The sequence below is a fragment of the Rutilus rutilus genome (genome assembly GCF_951802725.1).
Source record: "Rutilus rutilus genome assembly, chromosome: 18".
NCBI classification, from domain to species: Eukaryota; Metazoa; Chordata; class Actinopteri; order Cypriniformes; family Leuciscidae; genus Rutilus; species Rutilus rutilus.
This window is the reverse complement of record NC_140231.1, coordinates 2,494,603-2,516,207: the sequence shown is the minus strand read 5'-3', so window position 1 is coordinate 2,516,207 and position 21,605 is coordinate 2,494,603. Positions and strand designations below refer to the sequence as shown.

The 21,605-nt window shown below is 39.9% G+C and overlaps 1 protein-coding gene and 1 long non-coding RNA gene across 2 annotated transcripts in view; both read left to right on the top strand.

Annotated features, from left to right (window-relative positions):
• Nucleotides 1-10,297, top strand: part of hspa4a (heat shock protein 4a) — a 29,983-nt gene extending 19,686 nt beyond the window's left edge. The window contains exons 12-19 of the mRNA XM_084386695.1: nucleotides 1,149-1,330; nucleotides 2,324-2,458; nucleotides 4,248-4,403; nucleotides 4,522-4,647; nucleotides 4,743-4,850; nucleotides 4,930-5,049; nucleotides 7,657-7,818; nucleotides 9,748-10,297. Of these exons, the coding sequence (XP_084242821.1) occupies nucleotides 1,149-1,330; nucleotides 2,324-2,458; nucleotides 4,248-4,403; nucleotides 4,522-4,647; nucleotides 4,743-4,850; nucleotides 4,930-5,049; nucleotides 7,657-7,818; nucleotides 9,748-9,930 (1,172 nt within the window). The 3' untranslated portion in view covers nucleotides 9,931-10,297. The remainder of the gene's footprint in view (nucleotides 1-1,148; nucleotides 1,331-2,323; nucleotides 2,459-4,247; nucleotides 4,404-4,521; nucleotides 4,648-4,742; nucleotides 4,851-4,929; nucleotides 5,050-7,656; nucleotides 7,819-9,747) is intronic.
• A 1,591-nt stretch (nucleotides 10,298-11,888) lies between these two features.
• The window catches only part of LOC311276886, a 374,569-nt gene continuing 364,852 nt past the window's right edge, over nucleotides 11,889-21,605 (top strand). Inside the window, exon 1 of the long non-coding RNA XR_014625137.1 lies at nucleotides 11,889-12,404. This is a non-coding gene — a long non-coding RNA (uncharacterized lncRNA). The remainder of the gene's footprint in view (nucleotides 12,405-21,605) is intronic.

Here is a 21,605-nt window from a genome sequence, read left to right as displayed (position 1 = left end):
AACAGACTGGGTCATCTGTCCAATCAGAGCAGAGTAGACCAATCACAACAGACTGGGTCATCTGACCGATCAGAGCAGAGTAGACCAATTGCAACAGACTGGGTCATCTGTCCAATCAGAGCAGAGTAGACCAATCACAACAGACTGGGTCATCTGTCCAATCAGAGCAGAGTAGACCAATCACAACAGACTGGGTCATCTGACCAATCAGAGCTGAGTAGACCAATCACAACAGACTGGGTCATCTGACCGATCAGAGCAGAGTAGACCAATCACAACAGACTGGGTCATCTGACCGATCAGAGCAGAGTAGACCGATCACAACAGACTGGGTCATCTGACCGATCAGAGCAGAGTAGACCGATCACAACAGACTGGGTCATCTGACCAATCAGAGCAGAGTAGACCAATCACAACAGACTGGGTCATCTGACCGATCAGAGCAGAGTAGACCAATCACAACAGACTGGGTCATCTGACCAATCAGAGCAGAGTAGACCAATCACAACAGACTGGGTCATCTGACCGATCAGAGCAGAGTAGACCAATCACAACAGACTGGGTCATCTGACCGATCAGAGCAGAGTAGACCAATCACAACAGACTGGGTCATCTGTCCAATCAGAGCAGAGTAGACCAATCACAACAGACTGGGTCATCTGACCGATCAGAGCAGAGTAGACCAATCACAACAGACTGGGTCATCTGACCGATCAGAGCAGAGTAGACCAATCACAACAGACTGGGTCATCTGACCGATCAGAGCAGAGTAGACCAATCACAACAGACTGGGTCATCTGTCCAATCAGAGCAGAGTAGACCGATCACAACAGACTGGGTCATCTGACCGATCAGAGCAGAGTAGACCAATCAGAGCAGAGTAGACCGATCACAACAGACTGGGTCATCAAAAAGAAGTGGTTTGGAGAGACTCTGTCTTCAAACGTTTTTCAGACTTTTTAAGAAGTTAGGTAATGCTGCAAAGTAGATTATGAGAAAATGAAAGTGTTTTTTGACTTGATGCATTATAGGAGACTCCAAAACAGAATTAGGAACCCTTAAACTAGCATAATAGGGGCACTTTAATTGAGACAACCTGAAACTGATTAATTGTGCATCCCTACTGACTAATTTGTGCCTGTCCACAGGCCAGTTCAACGTGCAGAAGGTGGTTCCTCAGCCGTCGGGCGAGAGCTCGAAGGTGAAGGTGAAGGTGCGTGTGAATGTTCACGGGGTGTTCAGTGTGTCCAGCGCCTCCCTGGTGGAGGTCCTGAAAACTGCAGAGGGGGAGGAACCCATGGAGACGGACACTCCAGCCAAAGAGGACGAGGTAAAGACGTCACTGAGCTCACGGCCTCCCTACATCTGACATCAGCCTGATCTTAAACGAGCTCTGAAAACAGTTTCACTTTTCTCACCATGATTATAAATGTGGAGTTAAATCCTGTTATTATCGTTCGGCATCTGTACAGAAGTCACTCCTGAAATTGACACTGTTGATGGTGATAACCAGGGTTTGCAATGAACACCCGCCAAATGCGAGTAATGATCAACTGTGGCGGGTAACGCTGTCAGATCACGAGACAATTTGGACTGTTACTTATTATATTTACTGGGAGCTCGTTTAAGACAAATCTGCACAGATTTAGCGCATAATATACTCGTGAGTCATGATATATTAAATACAGCGTATCGCAGAATCTGCTCATATCTGGCGTACTTGAACACACACGTCACTACACAACAAATAACGGCACACTTGTTCATTTACATTGAAGCAATAGCGAAGATTAAAAAGCATTTGGTGAACAGAAAATACTGTTATTTTACAACATCCAATTTTTTTTTTTTTGAATAAGCAATGAATGTATGAAATCATCCAAATTGTATTATAATATAAATATTAAAAAATATATATTTTACATTTACATTTATGCATTTGGAAGAAGCTTTTATCCAAAGCGACTTGCATTGCATTTCAAGTTACACATTTTTTACATTCTCAGTTCTTATATATAATATATATATATATATCTGGTTCATTTCTTTTTTCTTTGGCTAGTAGGAGTTCTGAATGGCCGGTAACTTAAAAATTTAGTGGCCAAATCGGCCGGCGAGTGAAAAAGTTAATTTCAAACCCTGGTGATAACCACAGCTATCGGGAAATGCGAAAACTAACGTTTCTAAGGTTCTCAAAATGTCGATCACTGTAAGATTGGGTTAGTAGATACTAGAAGCTTCTCTTTGTTCTGTACACGTGCGTAACGATAACTTTTGCCTCCCTGAGCTCTTCAGCATGTATGTGATTTATTGCTCCTTAAAGAACAAGATGCACGTGGATCAAGAAGCACAGAAGGGTCAAGGTGATGCACAGAAGGGTCAAGGTGATGCACAGAAGGGTCAAGGTGATGAACAGAAAGAACATGCTGACAAGAAATCAGACACTGAAGACATGGAGGTGTGTGAACACACTTGCACACCAACACCATATATTAGTATATATATATTACACCTCGGTATTGAAGTCACGGTTCGGTACAGCAGGGGGGAGAAAACTAAACACAAAATTGCTCATTTTTTCTTAAATTAAACTGTGTTTTTCAAATAAATGTGTAGATATGTTTCAATTAAATCTTAAAAAACGATCTTAGCTAATGCTGTAAACTATATAGGGAGCCCTTAATTACACATTACTATAATATTAAAGGTTACATTTAACAACAGAGCCCAAATTATGAAATTCAGTTGCTATTTATTTTTAGATATAATAACCAACGCTCAAAAAAAGCACGTACTGTAAATTGCACATGATGCAGGTTTAGCATGAACTTCTAAATCTAATTATAAAGTTAATTTTCTACTCCAATTTATTTTTGAAATATAATAATTTACACAGTGGCTGTCACAACTTGTTTTCATGACAAATGTATTTAAAACATACATTAAATAATCAAGACATTACTAACAGGTTAAGTAAATATAATTGTGTTTGTTTTGTGACTCAATGCACCGAACCGTGACATCCTTACGTGCATCGTTACACCCCTACCAAATATACAAAATTACAACAAATGCAAAAGTATTTAAAAGCATGGATTTCAAAATGACCGCATTGTCAGCTTCCAGGTCCATATTCAGTCGAGCTCGATTGATAGTATATTGGAAAATATGGCAGATTAATCACAGATCGTCAATTGTATGAAAATGCAAAATGAATAATAACTTTCCAAGTAATGTAAAATGGTCCACTTTCACGTCAATGACAAAAGATATGGGAGCTTTTCCCACTGCTCTACAACACTTACAGGAGTAGCTCACTTCAGAAGTAACATTTCCTGATCATTTACTCTCCCCCCACGTCATCCAAGATGTTCATGTCTTTCTTTCTTCATTGGAAAAGAAATGAAGGTTTTTGAGGAAAACACTCCAGGATGTTTCTCCATATAGTGACTTCAGTGGGGTCCAACGGGTCGAAGGTCCAAATGTGAGTTTCAGTGCAGCTTCAAAGTCTCGACACGATCCAGCCGAGGAATAAGAGTCTGATCTAGACAAACCAGCGGACATTTTATAGCAAAATAAACATTTTAATCTTTTTAATCTCAAATGCTTGTTTTGCACTAGCTGTGATGCGACACACATTATGTAATCAGGTTGAAAGGTCAGGCGGAAATACCGACCTAGTGTTTACAAAGCCAATGTGCAAAGACTATGTTAAACGCCCTTTACACAAAAATAAAAGGAAAAAAACTATGTTGGACGATTTTGAAGTTGGAGGAAAAAATGAGATGGAGTTCGGTTTTTGTTGTCCGGTTGCCGCCTGACCTTTCCAGTGTGATTACGTAATGTGTGGCGCATCGCAGAGCTAGTGTAAGACGAGCATTTGTGGTTACAAGGTATATAAATGTATTCTTCGGCTGGATCGTGTCGAGACTTTGAAGCTGCACTGAAACTCACATCTGGACCTTCGACCCGTTGGACCCCATTGAAGACACTATATGGAGGAACATCCTGGAGTGTTTTCCTCAAAAACCTTCATTTCTTTCCCACTGAAGAAAGAAAGACATGAACATCTTCGATGACGTGCGGTCAAGTAAATTATCAGGGCATTTTAATTCTGATTTCCTATTATCACTGTAAAGCTGCTTTGGAACAATCTACATTGTTAAAAGCGCTATATAAATGAAGATGACTTGACTTGACTTTAATGTTCCCATTGGAAATTCACTGTGACCGTAATCACGTTTTAGACTGCACCAGAGGACAACAAACAGGAGAAGAAGAACGATCAGCCTCCGCAGGCCAAGAAAGCCAAAGTGAAAACAAAGATTGTGGATCTGCCCATCGAGAACAGTCTGCAGTGGCAGCTGGCCAGCGACATGCTCAATCTGTTCATGGAGAACGAGGTATCGCACAAAGCTCAAGAAATATGAAAGCACTGAAACTGCACCACAGTGATCAGCTCCGCCGATTAATCTTCTGTGGGAGAAATCCTAGAGTCTAACTCTGTGTTCTTGCCTACAGGGGAAGATGATAATGCAGGACAAGCTGGAGAAGGAAAGGAACGATGCAAAGAACTACGTGGAGGAGTACGTTTATGAAATGAGAGACAAACTGCATGGAGTGCTGGAGAACTTTGTCAGTGAGGCTGTGAGTGTCTGCATGTGTTTGTTTATTCATAACGATACCTATGCAACTCATAACTGATGTTTTTTTTATTAATTAAGCAATGTTTTTCAAATCAGGAACGAGATTCTTTCTCCTTAAAACTGGAGGACACTGAAAACTGGCTGTATGAAGAAGGAGAGGACCAACAGAAGCAAGTATACATTGATAAACTGGCTGAGTTGAAGGTAAACGCACATGTTGATTTGTTCAAATTTGAACCTGTTGGAAAGAATGAATGAACGAACAAAATCTCTTTCCTCCTAGAAACTGGGAGAGCCTATTCAAAACCGATTCTTTGAGAACGAGGAGCGGCCTAAAGCGTTGGAAGAGCTCGGAAGGCAAATCCAGCAGTACATGAAAGTTGTCGAGGCTTATAAGGCAAAGGTAATCAATTGTCAAGTCAATAGGGGTGTGACGATACACTTGGATCACGAGACAAAGATATTTGATCTTTAATGACTAAATATGACTGGAAAAATAAAAATAAATCATGAAATGCAAAACAATGTGGTAATAAAAATAGACCGAAGTGATTACCCTTTAAAACGACTTAAAGTACATGTATACTAACAATGAGGCAATAATAACTAATTAAAAAAAATTATAATCAAAAGCTAGTAATCATATGGTTTTACTGAACAACACTATTAAATACATAATGCAATATACTATATTTGGTACCGGGCCGCACAGAAAGAATAAATAACTTACCGTATTTTCCGCACTATAAGTCGCACTGGACTAAAAGTCGCATTTATTTAGAAATTTATTTCACACACACACACACAAAAAAACAAAAAAAACAATGTTACAGACGGGACAGTTCTCCATTACGGACGTGAGCGCTCTGAAAGCGGCACTAAAAGATTGCTTTAAAACTTTCACAGAGATCTCAAACAGAAAGCACAAAGCCTGTCTTTAAATTTAATTTAGTTTTGTATTAATTGTATCTTAATTTTAATCAATGTTTCATCAACCAATTGTCTGGATTTAATAAATAATAAGTAAATATATTAGAAAATAGATAATCACGACACGGAGGCGCTGGCGCGTGAACTGGAGCTCGTCTCATAAATGAACCGAAACTCAGTGATAAGGTAGCCTACTTGCCTCACAGACCTGAGACATGTATAGAAAGCTTGAAATGTCTACTTTTAAACAGAACAATTCAAAATGAAAGAAAACAGATTGCTCTCTGCTTATGTCATCCCGTTGAAATGTGCATTTCTCTCTGGCGTGTTCACTACTGCGAAGATCACGAGTCAGCATCGTCAACTTCATCTTTGCAGCCGACACTGACATAAAAAACTGGTTTATTAGTAAACAATTAAAATGTCTCCTGCTATAATTTACATATTCATAATCATTAATTTTGCCGGTTCGTTGTAACAGCTTTTAGGTGCTTTATTGGCAGCGCCACCCTTACATGTTACATGAATGCATCAGCACTGAAAACATGGAGATTTTTTTTATTTTGGGGGGCATTTTGTTTGTGCTCAGGCTTTCTCAGTTGTCTTTAGGCGCGATGTTACGAGGACGCTGCTAATAAAGTTGCGAGTAGGCCTACACATTGGATTCACGTTCATTATTATATTTAAAAAATACCCCAGTTTGTATGCCGGTCGTATCATTTTATTTTGTTGTATTTATCCGCCACACCTTAAAGGCCGGTCCGTGAAAATATTGTCTGTTATTAAACCGGTCCGTGGCGCAAAAAAGGTTGGGGGGCCGCTGCTATAAACAATGAACTTATGTACATTATGCATTAAAACAAAGGCCAGCAAGAGGGTGTAAACGGCCTGGTGTTGTTATTAGGATGGGAATCGAAACTCGAAAACTTGAGGTCAGGATTCGGATACTAGTTATAAAATTATAAACTTATCGAGTCCTTTATCGATTTCGATATGACTTTAAACCGATGACTCTGTTCGATCGCTGTTTTCTGTGCTGCAGGAGTGTGTGTATCAGTGTATTGGATCCGTGCAGCTCTTAAAGGGACAGCAGCCTAATATTCCTGCTGTCGTCTCTATAATAACACTAATATTCCTGCTGCCATCTCTATAATAACACTAATCAAACAACAAAAGACAAAGAGAAAATTCACTCGTTCTCGACTGAATAACTTTTGTAACTATGTTTGTAATGTATATTTTATCTATTAAGTGCAGTTTTATTTTACATTTGATTAGTGACATTTCTGAAGTAAACTAATCCTTTAATCTCATTTTAGTTCTACATAGATTCAGTTCAGCTCATCCGTTAGTGTTAGTGCAGTTAAGGCGAGACACTACAGGCAAAAACAGTGTTTTTTCATCCATCTGTCAATTTTGAGATTTTGGGCTTTTTGGCTTTTCATAAAGTGTTTTTTTTTTCAGACTAGTGGACAGAAAACATCCAAAATACACTTTTAACTGTATCTTTTAGAGCACTTTGTCTATTTGCGTCTGTAGATTTCAATTACAGTAAATCTCTGTAAAAAGGCCGTTTTCTCAAAATGAGTTTTTCCTCCTACATTGAGCCAGAAATCTCCACTCGAGTAACACTTACATACACCAAACTTAAGTTTTATTCTTATACATATATATTCTGAAGGTTTTTACAGAGGGGTTTGTTCATATATAATTATCCTGATTTTATTCAACGTTTTATTCCTAAAAAAAATGGCGAAAATGTATTTATTTTTGGCTGTTGACGGTATTTTTAGTGATAAATGGAGATATCCAAAATCTCCTCTGTAAAAACCTTTGACTCTAATATTTTAAAAAAAATGAAACAAGAATTTTGAACCTGACTTTAGATTTTGAACCAATGTTCAGATTTTTGTTCTAGAAATGTATGCAAATTAGTGCATATTTAATTAGATCATGCCTAATTTGCATATTTAAACATACAATTACAGAAAACACCTTAAACTGATAATATTGCTGAGTAATCATTGTCTTTTAAACCCCAGTTGTAAGATTTGCATTGATCTCGTTTCTGTAAACTCAGGATGAGCTGTATGATCATCTGGAGGAGCTGGAGATCATGAAGGTGGAGAAGCAGGTGAATGAAGCCATGACCTGGATGAACAACAAAATGAACCTGCAGAGCAAACAGAGTCTCAGCCAGGACCCAGCGGTTAAAGCCCAAGAGATTCAGGCCAAAACCAAGGTACAAACTTCACAAAACGCTTGATTATGGATTATCCATACATGTCTGAATTAGGGATAAGCATTTTCCAAAAGTATTGTATTCAAATATTTGGGCTTCGAAAAATTTCATATTCGAATATTCATTTATTTAAAGCTGCAGTCCGTAACTTTTTTGGGGTTAAAAATGATCCAAAATAAATTTGAGCAAGTACATCACCAGCCAGTGTTCAACACTCTCTGCTTGCCGTAGCTCCATTCAAACCGGTAGGCTTGTAATAATGTTTTTAACTCCAGTGGTACTGGTGGATTTCCGCGGGCAATTCGAGCGCGTGTTTGCGTCATTACGTCACATCTGTCCACATAAAGAAGAGTCTCGGCTAGTAGGCTATGAGTGTGAGGATGCTGGAGATTTATAGCTGTTTCTCACAGCACTTGATATAATTAAACTTATCAGTTTGATGGCGGATCCAGAAAGGTTCAAACCACAATCACCAGGAGATTCACCCGCTGTAAAACGCAAAAGACTTCGGACTTCGGAGCGGCTACAGAACAAAAGAGACTGCAACCGGCCCATGGGGAAACAAGGATACATATCGGAAGGGCATTAAATGTCACGCAATGCTGTTGTTCTTAACATTAACAATTTGAGAACTAAGTATAATTTGCACGGTTTGATGTGATATGATAAGCGATCGTTAGATTTAATCAGCGCGATTTACTGCAATGCTTTTTTCCCCTTAGTTGGTCAGAACAAAAGTGGATGTCAAACTTCCAAAAAGTAGAATCTGTGATTGCGAACGCCAGGATCCACACCGGCGGCGACTGACAGCCGCACGTTCTCCTCAAAACATTGGGTTCATCCGCGCTGTGCCGTGCCGAGGCACAACCCACGTAAAGTTGATAATTCCGTGAATAACTGCAATTGCAGATTTCGAACAGAGATGGCGACAGAGAGGAAAAACTACAGACTGCAGCTTTAAATGACGTTTAACGAGAAAGACGTTTTTTTTTTTTTAAGTGCGTTTCTGAACAAGCTCACGATTAGTTGAAAACATTAAAGAATATGTGTAAACAAAAAATATAAAGAACAAAAACATTTTTAGCTCAAGCAGCGGGAACGGAAAAAACCCCCGCTAATAAAGCAGACTGCGTCAATTATTGTGTATATTTTTATATAGCATGTTAAAGTTGTCACTTTTTGAGGGTGAGCAAAAACGCACCGTTTTTGTGTCTGTCCCTTTAAATGCAAATGAGCCTCTGCTCCCGGCGCAGTGGGCGGAGCTTCAACAGCTGGTGTCCTGAAACTTTTTAAAGAACTTTTAGCCTTTTTATGTTCAAACCGGAGTCAGAAAGAAGGAGAGACTCAAGAAGAAGTGACAACATGTACACAACATTTCTGAATGGTTAGTTGATGAGTTTATGTAGCTTTTGTGTAGTTATCTTCTAGTCACTGATTAGCATATTCTATCATGATAATCTATAAATCTTGTTCAGGGGGCGGGGTTTATGTAAATTTTAGGGTTGGTGATGTCACTAACCCGGGAGGAATGTTGTGTAGTCTCTACCAGCCGTTTGTTGTAGTCCTTAAAAATAAATCTCTTTAAAAGCAAATATCTTCCTTTGCTTTGAACTTTGAGCGTCGTAATTTTGCAGATGTTGTTTGTGCTCAAACAGCAACATTACACACTAACTAAAGTTAGAAAAGTGAAATCATAATCCACCACCCCTTTAACACGCTCCACAGCGCCACCCAGTGCATTTTATTATAACGGTGTGTTAGTGCTTGTTTGGGATTCATCATGGATTCACTGCATTTACGGCCAGCAAAGCAACGTAGTAAAATTCGAATACTATTTTATGTTTTGAATAATAATTATAGATCAAAAATTCAAATATTCGTGCACACCCCTAGTCTGAACCTTCTATCTGCAACTTTTCCGTTATACAGGAGCTGTATTCTTCTTGTAATCATATCGTCAGCAAACCTAAGCCCAAAGTGGAGCCTCCGAAGGAGACGGCGGCCGAACAGAACGGTCCCGTTAACGGACAGGGGGACTCAGAGACCCAGCCGGAGAAGAGCCGAGTCCCAGAAACACCAGACGCCAAACTCCCCGAGATGGACATTGACTAACTCCTCTTATACGCCTCTGCGTTCGAATTAAAAAACATTACCCAATCCAGCAAATGTTCTCTTGCTCTTGGTGGCATGTTTCTTTCTTTGTGCTTCACTGTTTAAAAATAATAATATTTTTTGTAACTGGGAACAAAACATGTAACATGTATAGGAAGAGAACTTGTCTTTGTTGCTTCCCCCCCCCCCCCCCCCCCCCCCATTTCCTGAAAAAAAAAAAGGCTTTCGGGATTATAAAGTGAGATGAGCTTGTTTAGTGAAAACATGTTTCTGTTTCTATTCTATTATTGGGAAAGTTTATTGGCATTGAAAATTAGTTGCGTTTCAAACGTGAGATTCTTGATGAAGTTTCCAGACATCAGAAGCACTGACACAGAGGAGGAAGAGCCTGAGGGTTTCTCGAGGCAGAGGCGACGAGCTGCGCTGGATGTTAACGTAGAGTTACTGTTATGCAGTATTTGGTCGTAAAAGGTGCGTCATTCTGTGGCCACTTTTGGGTTTAGCCACGTTTGTTTTACTTTTACTTTTCTACTCTGCAACCTGTGTGAAGGATGGAGACCATGCTTTGGTGTCCATCCAGTCATAAATAATGATGAGAATTATAAATAAACCATTCATTTTGGTATACAGACAAGGATTTATTGGAATGTATAACTCTTATGAGGTATTGGATGTACATACTGGTTCACTGTTAGTGTAATTATATTGTCAGTTTACTGAGTTGAAATAAAATCATGTTGGAGGTATTTTGAGCCGTTTGCTGAAGTGGAAATGCAAAAGGTACAAAAACCTTATGACATGTCACCTAAAGAATTACACAATACATACATTGAATACCTAAAATAATTTATATAAATTATAAAATTGTAATCTTTAACTGTCAAGAAGTATGCATCTTAACTAAGCTGTCAAATATGTATTTATACTGTGAATTTTAAAGTCCCCCTCTAGTCAATAATTTTATCCCATAAAACTCATCTTTGATCACCAAAATTACATATTTAACGTTTTTCCTTGAAAAAAAAAATCATCATGCCTTTAAATATCTTGAATGTAACTCGACACCCTTGCCTCATTTAGTATATGTGGTTCTATGAATATGCAAATGAGCCCCGCCTCCACTCACTCGCTCAGCTCAGAGATCCACTCGCTGACGATCACACGTTGATCTGATTGGTTACAAGGTGTGACGTCAGAAACACCAGCGATTTCAAAGCGTGTGTTTGAGACTGTCTTTGGTTCACTGCAGTTTTAAGGAGGAAATACTCAGCAATGGTGTCGACTTATGAGTTTACACATGCTTTGTCTTAAAGCATATTAAAAACACCACATAGACATATAAACAACATTAAAAGCTGGAATTTCGATGTATGATTTTATTTTATTTGTCCTTAAGACAAACATGTTAAAAAATATTTTTAAATCGATCCTTTAATATAATTTTTTAACATTCAAAGAGGGTCAGTCTGGGTTGGGCACAAGCATTAAACTGCAAAATCTGCTAATAAACAGCCTTGCAAAAGCATTTTTAAAAGAAAACAGGGGCAAGATTTGGTGGTTACGAGGATGTTGGAGCATGAACTTCATAATGACAATGTATTTGTGCATTTGTTTGTTAAAGGTCCCGTTGCATGCGATTCCATGTTTCAAACTTTAGTTAGTGTGTAATGTTGCTGTTAGAGCATAAATAATATCTGTAAAATTATAAAGCTCAAAGTTCAATGCCAAGCGAGATATTTTATTTAACAGAAGTTGACTACAAAAAACGGCTCGATTGGACTACACCCCTCTACATCCTGCATTAGTGACATCACCAGAACCGTTTCTTGACTAACCTCCGCCCACAGGAATGCTCCCTCAACTCTACTGGCTACTTGCGCACTTCTTATAACTTAGGCTACTGTGTTTACTCAGCTCTTACGGTGATTTTCTGAAGTAAAACTGACGCTTCATCTTTTGTGTGATGTACAATAAACTTTATTAAACTCATCAGTACATGTTTGATCATCATTCACACAGCAGACTTGTAGGCTATTAATAAATAATGGATACATAGCCTACAAGCAGATGACAAATACGTTATAATAACCGTAATTAAACTACTAAACCATACCTGTTTCATCTCTATACAGCAATCTGACTCTGTAGGCATTATTGTCCGACTCGAAATGAACGCCGTTACTGAGAGTTTCTGATATTATCATCATTCCGTGAGATGAATTTTTCCTGACAGACTGAGCACGAGCTCATGAAGCTCCGCCCCCTGTGTCGTCCAGCAGCACCTCATTTGCATTTAAAGGGGACACACTGAAACGGCTCGTTTTTCTGAGCCCCAAAAAATGTCAATTTAAACATGCTGTAAAAAATGATCTGTTGGGTATTTTGAGCTCAAACTTCACATACACACTCTGGGGACATCAGAGACTTATTTTACATCTTGTGAAAAGGGGCATAGAACGGGACCTTTAATTTATGTACAAAAAAAAGGCCAAGGACACAAAAGTGCCTGTAGTTGGAGAATCACCCATATATGTAAATGTATATGTATGTCATTCATTGTGATATAAAGAAAAAGACAATACTATATAAATCGTAGCCATATAGTTTAAATCTGAAAATACTGAACGAGTACACTTTTATATTGACAACATGACTAAGCATTTTTACTATCTTGTTTGTGAACAATGACACAAGGACTTTTCATTCTGATGGCACTATATGTTCATTGACATGAATACTGACTTTTGAGAGATGATCGAAGAATATTGAGCAAGTTACAAGCTTTTTAATCCACTGTGTGGGGCTGCAAGTATGGATTATTTTGAGAAATGCATTTACTGGTTTGCAAATCTCAAGGATGATTCAAGAAATGTACCAAAGTGACCATGGGTGAACATGATTTCATCAAGTACAACATCCCTGAATCAACGTCCTTTTTGATCATGGAGGAATATATAACTTTACAGTTAATATCAGTTCCAGGCTATAACCAATGCAGAGCCTGAGCTCCAAGTAAATGAACAAACCACAGACAACAGCCTATTCTTTTACACAGCCTTATAGAATGATTTGAGTGTATTCCTAGTCAATTTATTTATTATCAAACGAGTTTTCATGGGAGTTTTTCTATCAGTCGCTAAATAAAAAGAGCATATACTTTGTTCGCTTTCTTTATAATCTATTCACACTTTAAATAAAATAGTTTTGTTTGTCATAAAGGAAAGAGTGAATCCAAATTGTTCTGTGGGTCAGTAGTTTCCAGCTTCGTTGTGCAGTGTAAAAATCGGCCAAGCTGTCAATCACACAGCGCGAGTTTATCTGGACACTTGCCAAAACTCGTTATGAAATCAATGACGCTGTAACACTGCACAACGAAGCTCGAAACTACTGACCCACGGAACAATTTGTGCAATTTTTTTAAAATTGTAATAGTATTAAATTGTAAAATAAATGCTCCTCTGCTGCCATCTACTGATTATAGTAGTAATCTCATGTCGTTTTTGTTTTAAAGGTCCCATTGCATGAAAATGTCACTTTACATGAGTTTTCTTTTACCTTAATATGAGTTCCCCTAGCCTGCCTATGGTTCCCCAGTGGCTAGACGTTTTGATGGGTGTAAACCAAGCCCTGGGTATTTTTGAGAAAATGAAAGCTCAGACGGGCGAATCTTCCCCTTATGACATTATAAGGGGAAAGGTCACCTCCCCTTTCTCTTTTTTCGCCCATGAGAAAATGAGCTGCGCGATCGTGATATTGGTTTTTCCTCGAGAGACATCATGGCTTGCAAACGAGCGAAGCATGCCAGTTGCTCAGTGTTTGGATGTACAAATGAACACAAAATTATTTTTTTAGTTCCTTCATCCGAGCCTCTGAAGAACCAGTGGGTTATGTGAATTTCTGATGTGTAATTGTTCAAGTTCAGACAGATAATCTTTCTCTCAAAGTCGTTCAATACTGTTTATGCATCAGTAAATCAAGCCAGTGACTAAACGCTCAACTTCACGTCGTTTTTCTTAGTAGGATGAAAATAATTTTACTTAAACTGTGATTAATATACAGAAAGCGATCAAAGAACAATCCCTTTCCAATCGCCCAAGCTGTCAATCACACAGCGCGAGTTTATCTGGACACTTGCCAAAACTCGTTATGAAATCAATGACGCTGTTACACTCCACAACGAAGCTCTTACTGTACTTACCTCATGTTTGCATTGGTGAAATCATTAGTGAGAGTGCAGAAACGATAAGATCTTCATTCACTCGATCAACAGACTGTCATCTGCTCAATGCTCATCACTGCAACCTTTTATGTGATGGGAATAGATCTAAATACTTAAAAAACTTCTCACGATTCGTTAATCTCAATAGCTGTAATAGTAAAAACGTATACTAGCTGTAATACTCAAAGTTTTCGAGAGAGTTCCACATGTAATGCTAGATATTTCATATGCAAGCATGTCAGCCAATCACAGCAGTGGGCGTTTACACTGAAGTCTCACAGCCAATCACAGCAGTGGGCGTTTACACTGAAGTCTCACAGCCAATCACAGCAGTGGGCGTTTACACTGAAGTCTCACAGCAGACACGCCCCTTCAAACAGAGCATTCAAATCAGAGGCTAAAATCAGGCTAGGAAATATGCCTTTTATTTCTAAATTATAACAACTTTTGATCTAAAAAACATACTAACATTATAAGAGCACCCCAGGAAACATTCTAAAATAATTAAATAATCCATGCAATGGGACCTTTAAAGGTAGGAATTGTCTAAAAAACTTCTTTTCCAAATTTGTTTAAACTTTATTTATATATCAATACATAATTAAAATGTAAGTACTCTGAAAAAGAAAGTATAAAAATCGAGTGTCTGTAGACCTCTCACGACTGTTTTAAAAACAGCTCATTATTTCCATTCACTCCACCCCCTCCCTTCTGGGCTCCTTCCAAAGCCACGCCCCCAAAACACATGAACGTGCGACTCCGACCGCTGAGCTGGAAGACGCATTATTTACCTGAGACGAGCGGAGAGGAAGGAGCACAGTGCATGTAGTGACATCATGTCCGAATCACATGTAATAAAAAAATCTAACTTTATCATTATGAATATAAACAAATAAGATGTATTTTAGTACTCACTATCAAGCTAGCATATTGATATTGGTAAAGTTTAAAATATATATTTTTTGATTCGCTAACGAGGTAGTTATATCTATAAGGCAAAGCTAAAAACAGGTTGCATTGATACACGTTTTTCCATTACCATCAGTTACATTGTGATGAAGATGAATTTCGTGTAAGATTAATAACATATATGGTGTTCTGCATGTAGGGGTGGGAGATATTGACAAAAATGAATATCTCGATATTTTTTCCCAATATCTCGATATCGATATTCAGGCGATATTTTTGCCATCCTTCAAAGAAATGTGTGCAAACTGGCAAAGAAGGTCCAGTTGGTCTTTTGACTTGCTGCATTTGACCTATTATTGTAGGCTTTAGAAAAATAAAAAACAATAAAGGATCCGAGCTAACTAAACAGAATCTGAGGTAGCCCCTACTTTTTCCACTCACTAAAAAAGAAAAGAAAAACGGAACTAGGTATCTCTTGCAACAGTGATTATTAAATCAAACAACAATATTGTTGATGATCAATTCAAAGTAAAAAAATATATATATATTTTCAAAACGCTATAAATCCATCCATTTTTTCCCCCAAAACGCTATAAATCCATATTTTTTATTTTTTCAAAAATGTATGGTTTGTCTTTTTTAAAAAGTCTTGCATTTATGAGGAAAAACAATATTACGTGACAGTTCTCCATTATGGACGCGAGCGCTCTGAAAGCGCACTAAAAGACTTTCAAACTTTCACAGAGACCTCAAAACAGAAAGCACAAAGCCTTTCTTTAAAACGAATTTCGTTTTGTTTTAATTGTATCTTAATTTTAATATTTTTTTCATTAACCAATTTCCTGGATTTATTACATAAAAGTAAATATATCAATCACAACATAAGGTGCTTGAACTGGAGATTATATCATCACCTCGCCTCACAGGCCTAAAAAATGTGAAATATATTTACAGAAATCTGGTTCTAAACAAAACCATCCAAAAATAAAATAAAACTATGTAATAAATGTGCATTTCTCCGGTGCGTTCACTACTGCGAAGATCGCGAGTCAATAGCCTATCGTCAATTTCATCTTTGCAGCCGACACAGAAATTAATAAACAATTAAAATGTCTTATTGCAATATTTTACATATTCATAATCATTACTTTTGCTGGTTCTTTGAGGCAGCTTTTTAGGTTTATGGCGTTTTGGAAAAGAGCTCTTCACGTAGGCTACAAACACCGTTTCACCAAGGCACAGCAGCCCTTCAGCACATAAGAAAAAAAAGAGAAAAAGCACGGACTTACTAATTACGAAACTTTGATGTGGTTGAACATGTGAAACAGTCACAAATTCCTCTGCAACTCAAACCTTCTCAGTACCAGTTATGAAGGAAGAGAACAGCATTACAGTTTTCAGCGCGTCCTCCTCTGATTGCGGTGTTGTGACTGGAAAAGTGCGTGCAGAAGCACATGCAAAACGTAGGTTTGTAAAATGTCCTTTTGTCTTCCTTTTTTAGCCTTGTTTGCTGGTAATGTGAATTTTGATTGCTCTTTCTCTGCCATTGTTTTGCTCCTAGGTTCCGTGCCTTTTGAATTCCTCAAATCAAACGTGCGCGCGCAAGTGGGCAGATCCCGTGGCAAAAGGGTGGTTGCTATGGTTGCGAGAGAGAGTGACAGTTGCCTAAGCCAATCCTTTGTTTCGTCCCGAATGGAAATAATGAGCTGTGTTTAACACAGATTAAACGGTCTAGAGTCACGCGATTTTTATACTCTTTTTTTTTCAGAGTACTTACATTTTAATTATGTATTGATATATATAGAAAGTTTAAACAAATTTGGAAAAAAGTATTTTATAAAATTCCTACCTACCCTGCCTTTAAGTCTTTGTTTTTCCTGCAGGTGAAAACAAGATGCATCCGTTTGCACTTCTTACTTTATTTATCTGGGCTGTCAATTGTTTTGCCTGACTGATGTGTGTAGTATGACTAGGCTACATTTAATAGAGTGCTAGGCTTTATAAAAACTTTAGTGTAGCTCTCTTAAATAGTACATTTATGCTAAACAATTTTAAATTGAACGATTAATTACTTGTTCAGAATAAGTATAGCTAACTAATTAGAAGTAGGCTAACTAATTTTAGTTTAAAATCCAATAAGCTCTAAAATGGTTTCTGAATCGTTAATTAATGCTAAATGCAGCATCTATGAGTGAACTTGAGGCATGCAGACCTCCTGCTGCAGAGCATTAACTAATCTTAAACCAACAAATAAATAATGATAAGACCCACTTTTTCTGAATTTTACTAGCCCATTTTATTTGTCTCTCAGAAGATCGTATAATCAAAATACATGACAATAGACTTTTATTACAAAGTTACATCTATCATTGGGATACCAAATGTATTGTACATTAACAAAAATTCAGCATTATAGAAATAAGTATATCAAATGTAGTCCTATATAAACTGTGCCAAAATAAGATTATCTATTATAATGTCTAACAGTAAATGAATGTTTGAGAAAATAAGGAAAATGGCAGACGCACATACAGTTATCATCATCATCATCATCATCTTCATCATCATCATCCTCTTCTTCATCCACTGAGAAACTCAACATGAACACAAATAATACAGGAGAGATGCTGGAAATGCTCTTCATGAACGTTGTTGTTTATTTGTTGGCTGACTGTAGATCTTTGTACATTGTCAGATTGTTCAGCCAGAATTAAAGCACATCGACCTCATTTATACAGGACACTCAGATCTGCAATAACTGTTCAATCTTTTCATATCTTTTTATCATGTCTTTATGTTTTGGGCCAAATTATGGAGAGTATCAGGGATTAAATCATTATTAAACTATACCAATGAATCATGATGAGACTTACTTTTTCAAAAAGAAACTGAATCATTGGTTATACCCTCTTCATTCACTGATTATATTGTTTAATTTATGAATTGATGTGTTCAGTTTTCTGTACTAATGACTTGGAAATACTGTACATGGTTACATGATTACAAAGATATAATGTTCAAAATGTATTGGCGATCGATCGGCCGCGCCCAGAGCAGCCGCTGTGATGTCAGGCGCGTTCCATATGACGTCACAGGCCGAGTTGCTCAGGTTACCAGACTCAGAGTTATTAGTCAAACAGTGACAGTGTAGAAACTCAGACTCAGAGTTATTAGTCAAACATTGTAGGAACTCAAACTCAAGAATTATTAGTCAAACAGTGATAAAGTCCAGGATCTGCACGATGTCTGAACACTTCCCGATGGATGAGGAGATCTGCAGTGCAGTGTTGGAGGAGCCGCTGAGTGGCGCTGTTGAGGAGAGAAACACAGCAGAGGAGTGTGAAGCTCCTGCTCCAACTAGAATCGCGTGGGAGAACAACTCAGGTGCATTCACACACACACACACACACACACTCCAGGGCTGCCAACTGACACGCTCTCACGCCACACATCCATTTTCTCACGCAGAGAAAAATCGCGAAGAAGAGGACACTGACACAGACACAGACAGAGCTGGTTACTTTTGATATGAAACAAATATGAACCTCTCAAATTCTGTCAATTTTATTGCGAAATTCAAACAATAAATACCGTTTTGGCGCTTGTAAATGTGTGGTGACAGATCGCTGGCGCACGTGAACCGATCATCTCTTACTCTGACTACTACTAGTTAATAGTAAATAAACACGAATGAACGATTGGTATGTTGAAAGATACAGTAGGCTACAACTTACCGAAATGTTTATGCCTCATACAGAATGTCGATCATTCAGTGTTTTTCTCCCGTGGAAATGGTCAATAAAACAGCTGGAGAACATATGACACATAGCGTTACGTTTACCCCAGGAAAGCCATTAATGACCATAGCACAAGAGGAGTATTTCGCTAAATTTGGCACCAATGCTATATTTTCTAAATGTCATAATCATTTGTTAACAAACAAGTATTCATTTCTTCAATGAGCTCATTGTTTCTGCATTAAATGATTACATTGTTTAAATTAATACATTTTTAGCTAACTGTGACTATATGTACAGTACATTTCTGAAATGCATAACTTAGACAGTTTTCTCTGATAACAGATTACTCTAAATTGTAATATGGACTCATGCACTTAAGCACTATACAAATGAATGTGAATTGAATTAAATATAAATTGCACCGTATTAACATATACGATTTTTACTTATATCATTAAAATATTATTACATTGTTATTATTATAAACGCATTATATTTATATTTGAGTTGTTATTTTTAACCTTTAGGCTATCTATTAACATGTATCTACTGTAACCCTACCTAATATTTGTCTAAATGAATCGATATCATTATTACACTTTTTTTTTCATTACATGTTGCTCTAATTTACCTATCGGACCATAGGCATGCTCAGTTTAATGAGTTCGAGAGATTACCATCCGGTCTGAGATTTAGGATGACAAATTGGGGCATAACATATGAATAAAATATCCTTTTTCACAAATGTTTTCCCCCATTTGTTTTGAACTAGCAACATAAAGCAGCTGTACATGAGGACAATCACTCAGTTGTAATCTGTGCTAATAAAACACATGTTTCTAATCAATATTGTTGTTTGCAGAAAAGCAATCAAGATGGATGAGTTTCCATGCTGGCGTCTCGAGAGTGTGGAATGCTGGGAAACGTCTCTTCCAAACCAACGAAACCCAAGTGTGTGCTTTTCTGCCGTCGCAGAAGCTTCCACACACACCCAGTGTCGAGCCGACAGACCCGCTCGAGTCCAGGCCGACTGACCCACTCGAGTCCAGGCCGACAGACCAGCTCGAGTCCAGGGCGACAGACCCGCTCGAGTCCAGGCCGACAGACCAGCTCGAGACCAGGCCGACAGACCCGCTCGAGTCCAGGCCGACAGACCCGCTCGAGTCCTGGCCGGCAGACCAGCTCGAGACCAGGCCGACAGACCAGCTGGAGTCCAGGCCGACAGACCAGCTCGAGTCCAGGCCGACAGACCCACTCGAGTCCAGGCCGACAGACCCGCTCGAGTCCAGGCCGACAGACCCGCTCGAGTCCAGGCCGGCAGACCCGCTCGAGTCCAGGCCAACAGACCAGCTCGAGACCAGGCCGACAGACCAGCTCGAGTCCAGGCCGACAGACCCACTCGAGTCCAGGCCGACAGACCCGCTCGAGTCCAGGCCGGCAGACCCGCTCGAGTCCAGGCCGGCAGACCAGCTCGAGACCAGGCCAACAGACCAGCTCGAGTCCAGGCCGACAGACCCGCTCGAGTCCAGGCCGACTGACCCGCTCGAGTCCAGGCCGACAGACCCGCTCGAGACCAGGCCGACAGACCCGCTCGAGTCCAGGCCGACTGACCCGCTCGAGTCCAGGCCGACAGACCCGCTCGAGACCAGGCCGACAGACCCGCTCGAGTCCAGGCCGGCAGACCAGCTCGAGACCAGGCCAACAGACCAGCTCGAGTCCAGGCCAACAGACCAGCTCGAGTCCAGGCCGACAGACCCGCTCGAGTCCAGGCCGGCAGACCCGCTCGAGTCCAGGCCGGCAGACCCGCTCGAGTCCAGGCCGACAGACCAACTCGAGTCCAGGCCGGCAGACCCGCTCGAGTCCAGGCCGACAGACCAGCTCGAGACCAGGCCGACAGACCAGCTCGAGTCCAGGGCGACAGACCCGCTCGAGTCCAGGCCGACAGACCAGCTCGAGACCAGGCCGACAGACCAGCTCGAGTCCAGGCCGGCAGACCCGCTCGAGACCAGGCCGACAGACCAGCTCGAGACCAGGCCGACAGACCAGCTCGAGTCCAGGCCGGCAGACCCGCTCGAGACCAGGCCGACAGACCAGCTCGAGTCCAGGCCGACAGACCCGCTCGAGTCCAGGCCGACAGACCCGCTCGAGTCCAGGCCGACAGACCAGCTCGAGACCAGGCCGACAGACCAGCTGGAATCCAGGCCGACAGACCAGCTCGAGACCAGGCCGACAGACCCGCTCGAGTCCAGGCCGACAGACCCGCTCGAGTCCAGGCCGACAGACCAGCTGGAATCCAGGCCGACAGACCCGCTCGAGTCCAGGCCGACAGACCAGCTGGAATCCAGGCCGACAGACCCGCTCGAGACCAGGCCGACAGACCCGCTCGCAAGTCCAGGCCGACAGACCCGCCGTGCTCGAGTCCTAGTCCAGGCCGACACAACCGCTCGAGTGCCGCTCGACTTCATACGGTCAAGTGAGTGTTTATTACACTCTGATATTATCACTCTGATTCATCTCCATTTCTGCCTGATGCTTCTGGCTTTAGTTTAATCTCTACTCCTGTCGGTTCCTCACCTGATCTCAGGTGTGTTTGCTGCTGGAGTTCAGTCTCATGCTGTATATTAACATGCTAACCGTGTTTTTCAGGATCATTTGAATCTCTTTATGAAGTGGGACGGAAACTGAAATCCAGAGGCGATCGCAGTGATTATAAGGGAGTTCGAATCTCGGATGGCAAACGAGTATGTTGCTCAAACTTTTCCCCTCTTGTTTCCTTCTATCTTTAGTCTTTTAGTCCTGACATAAAC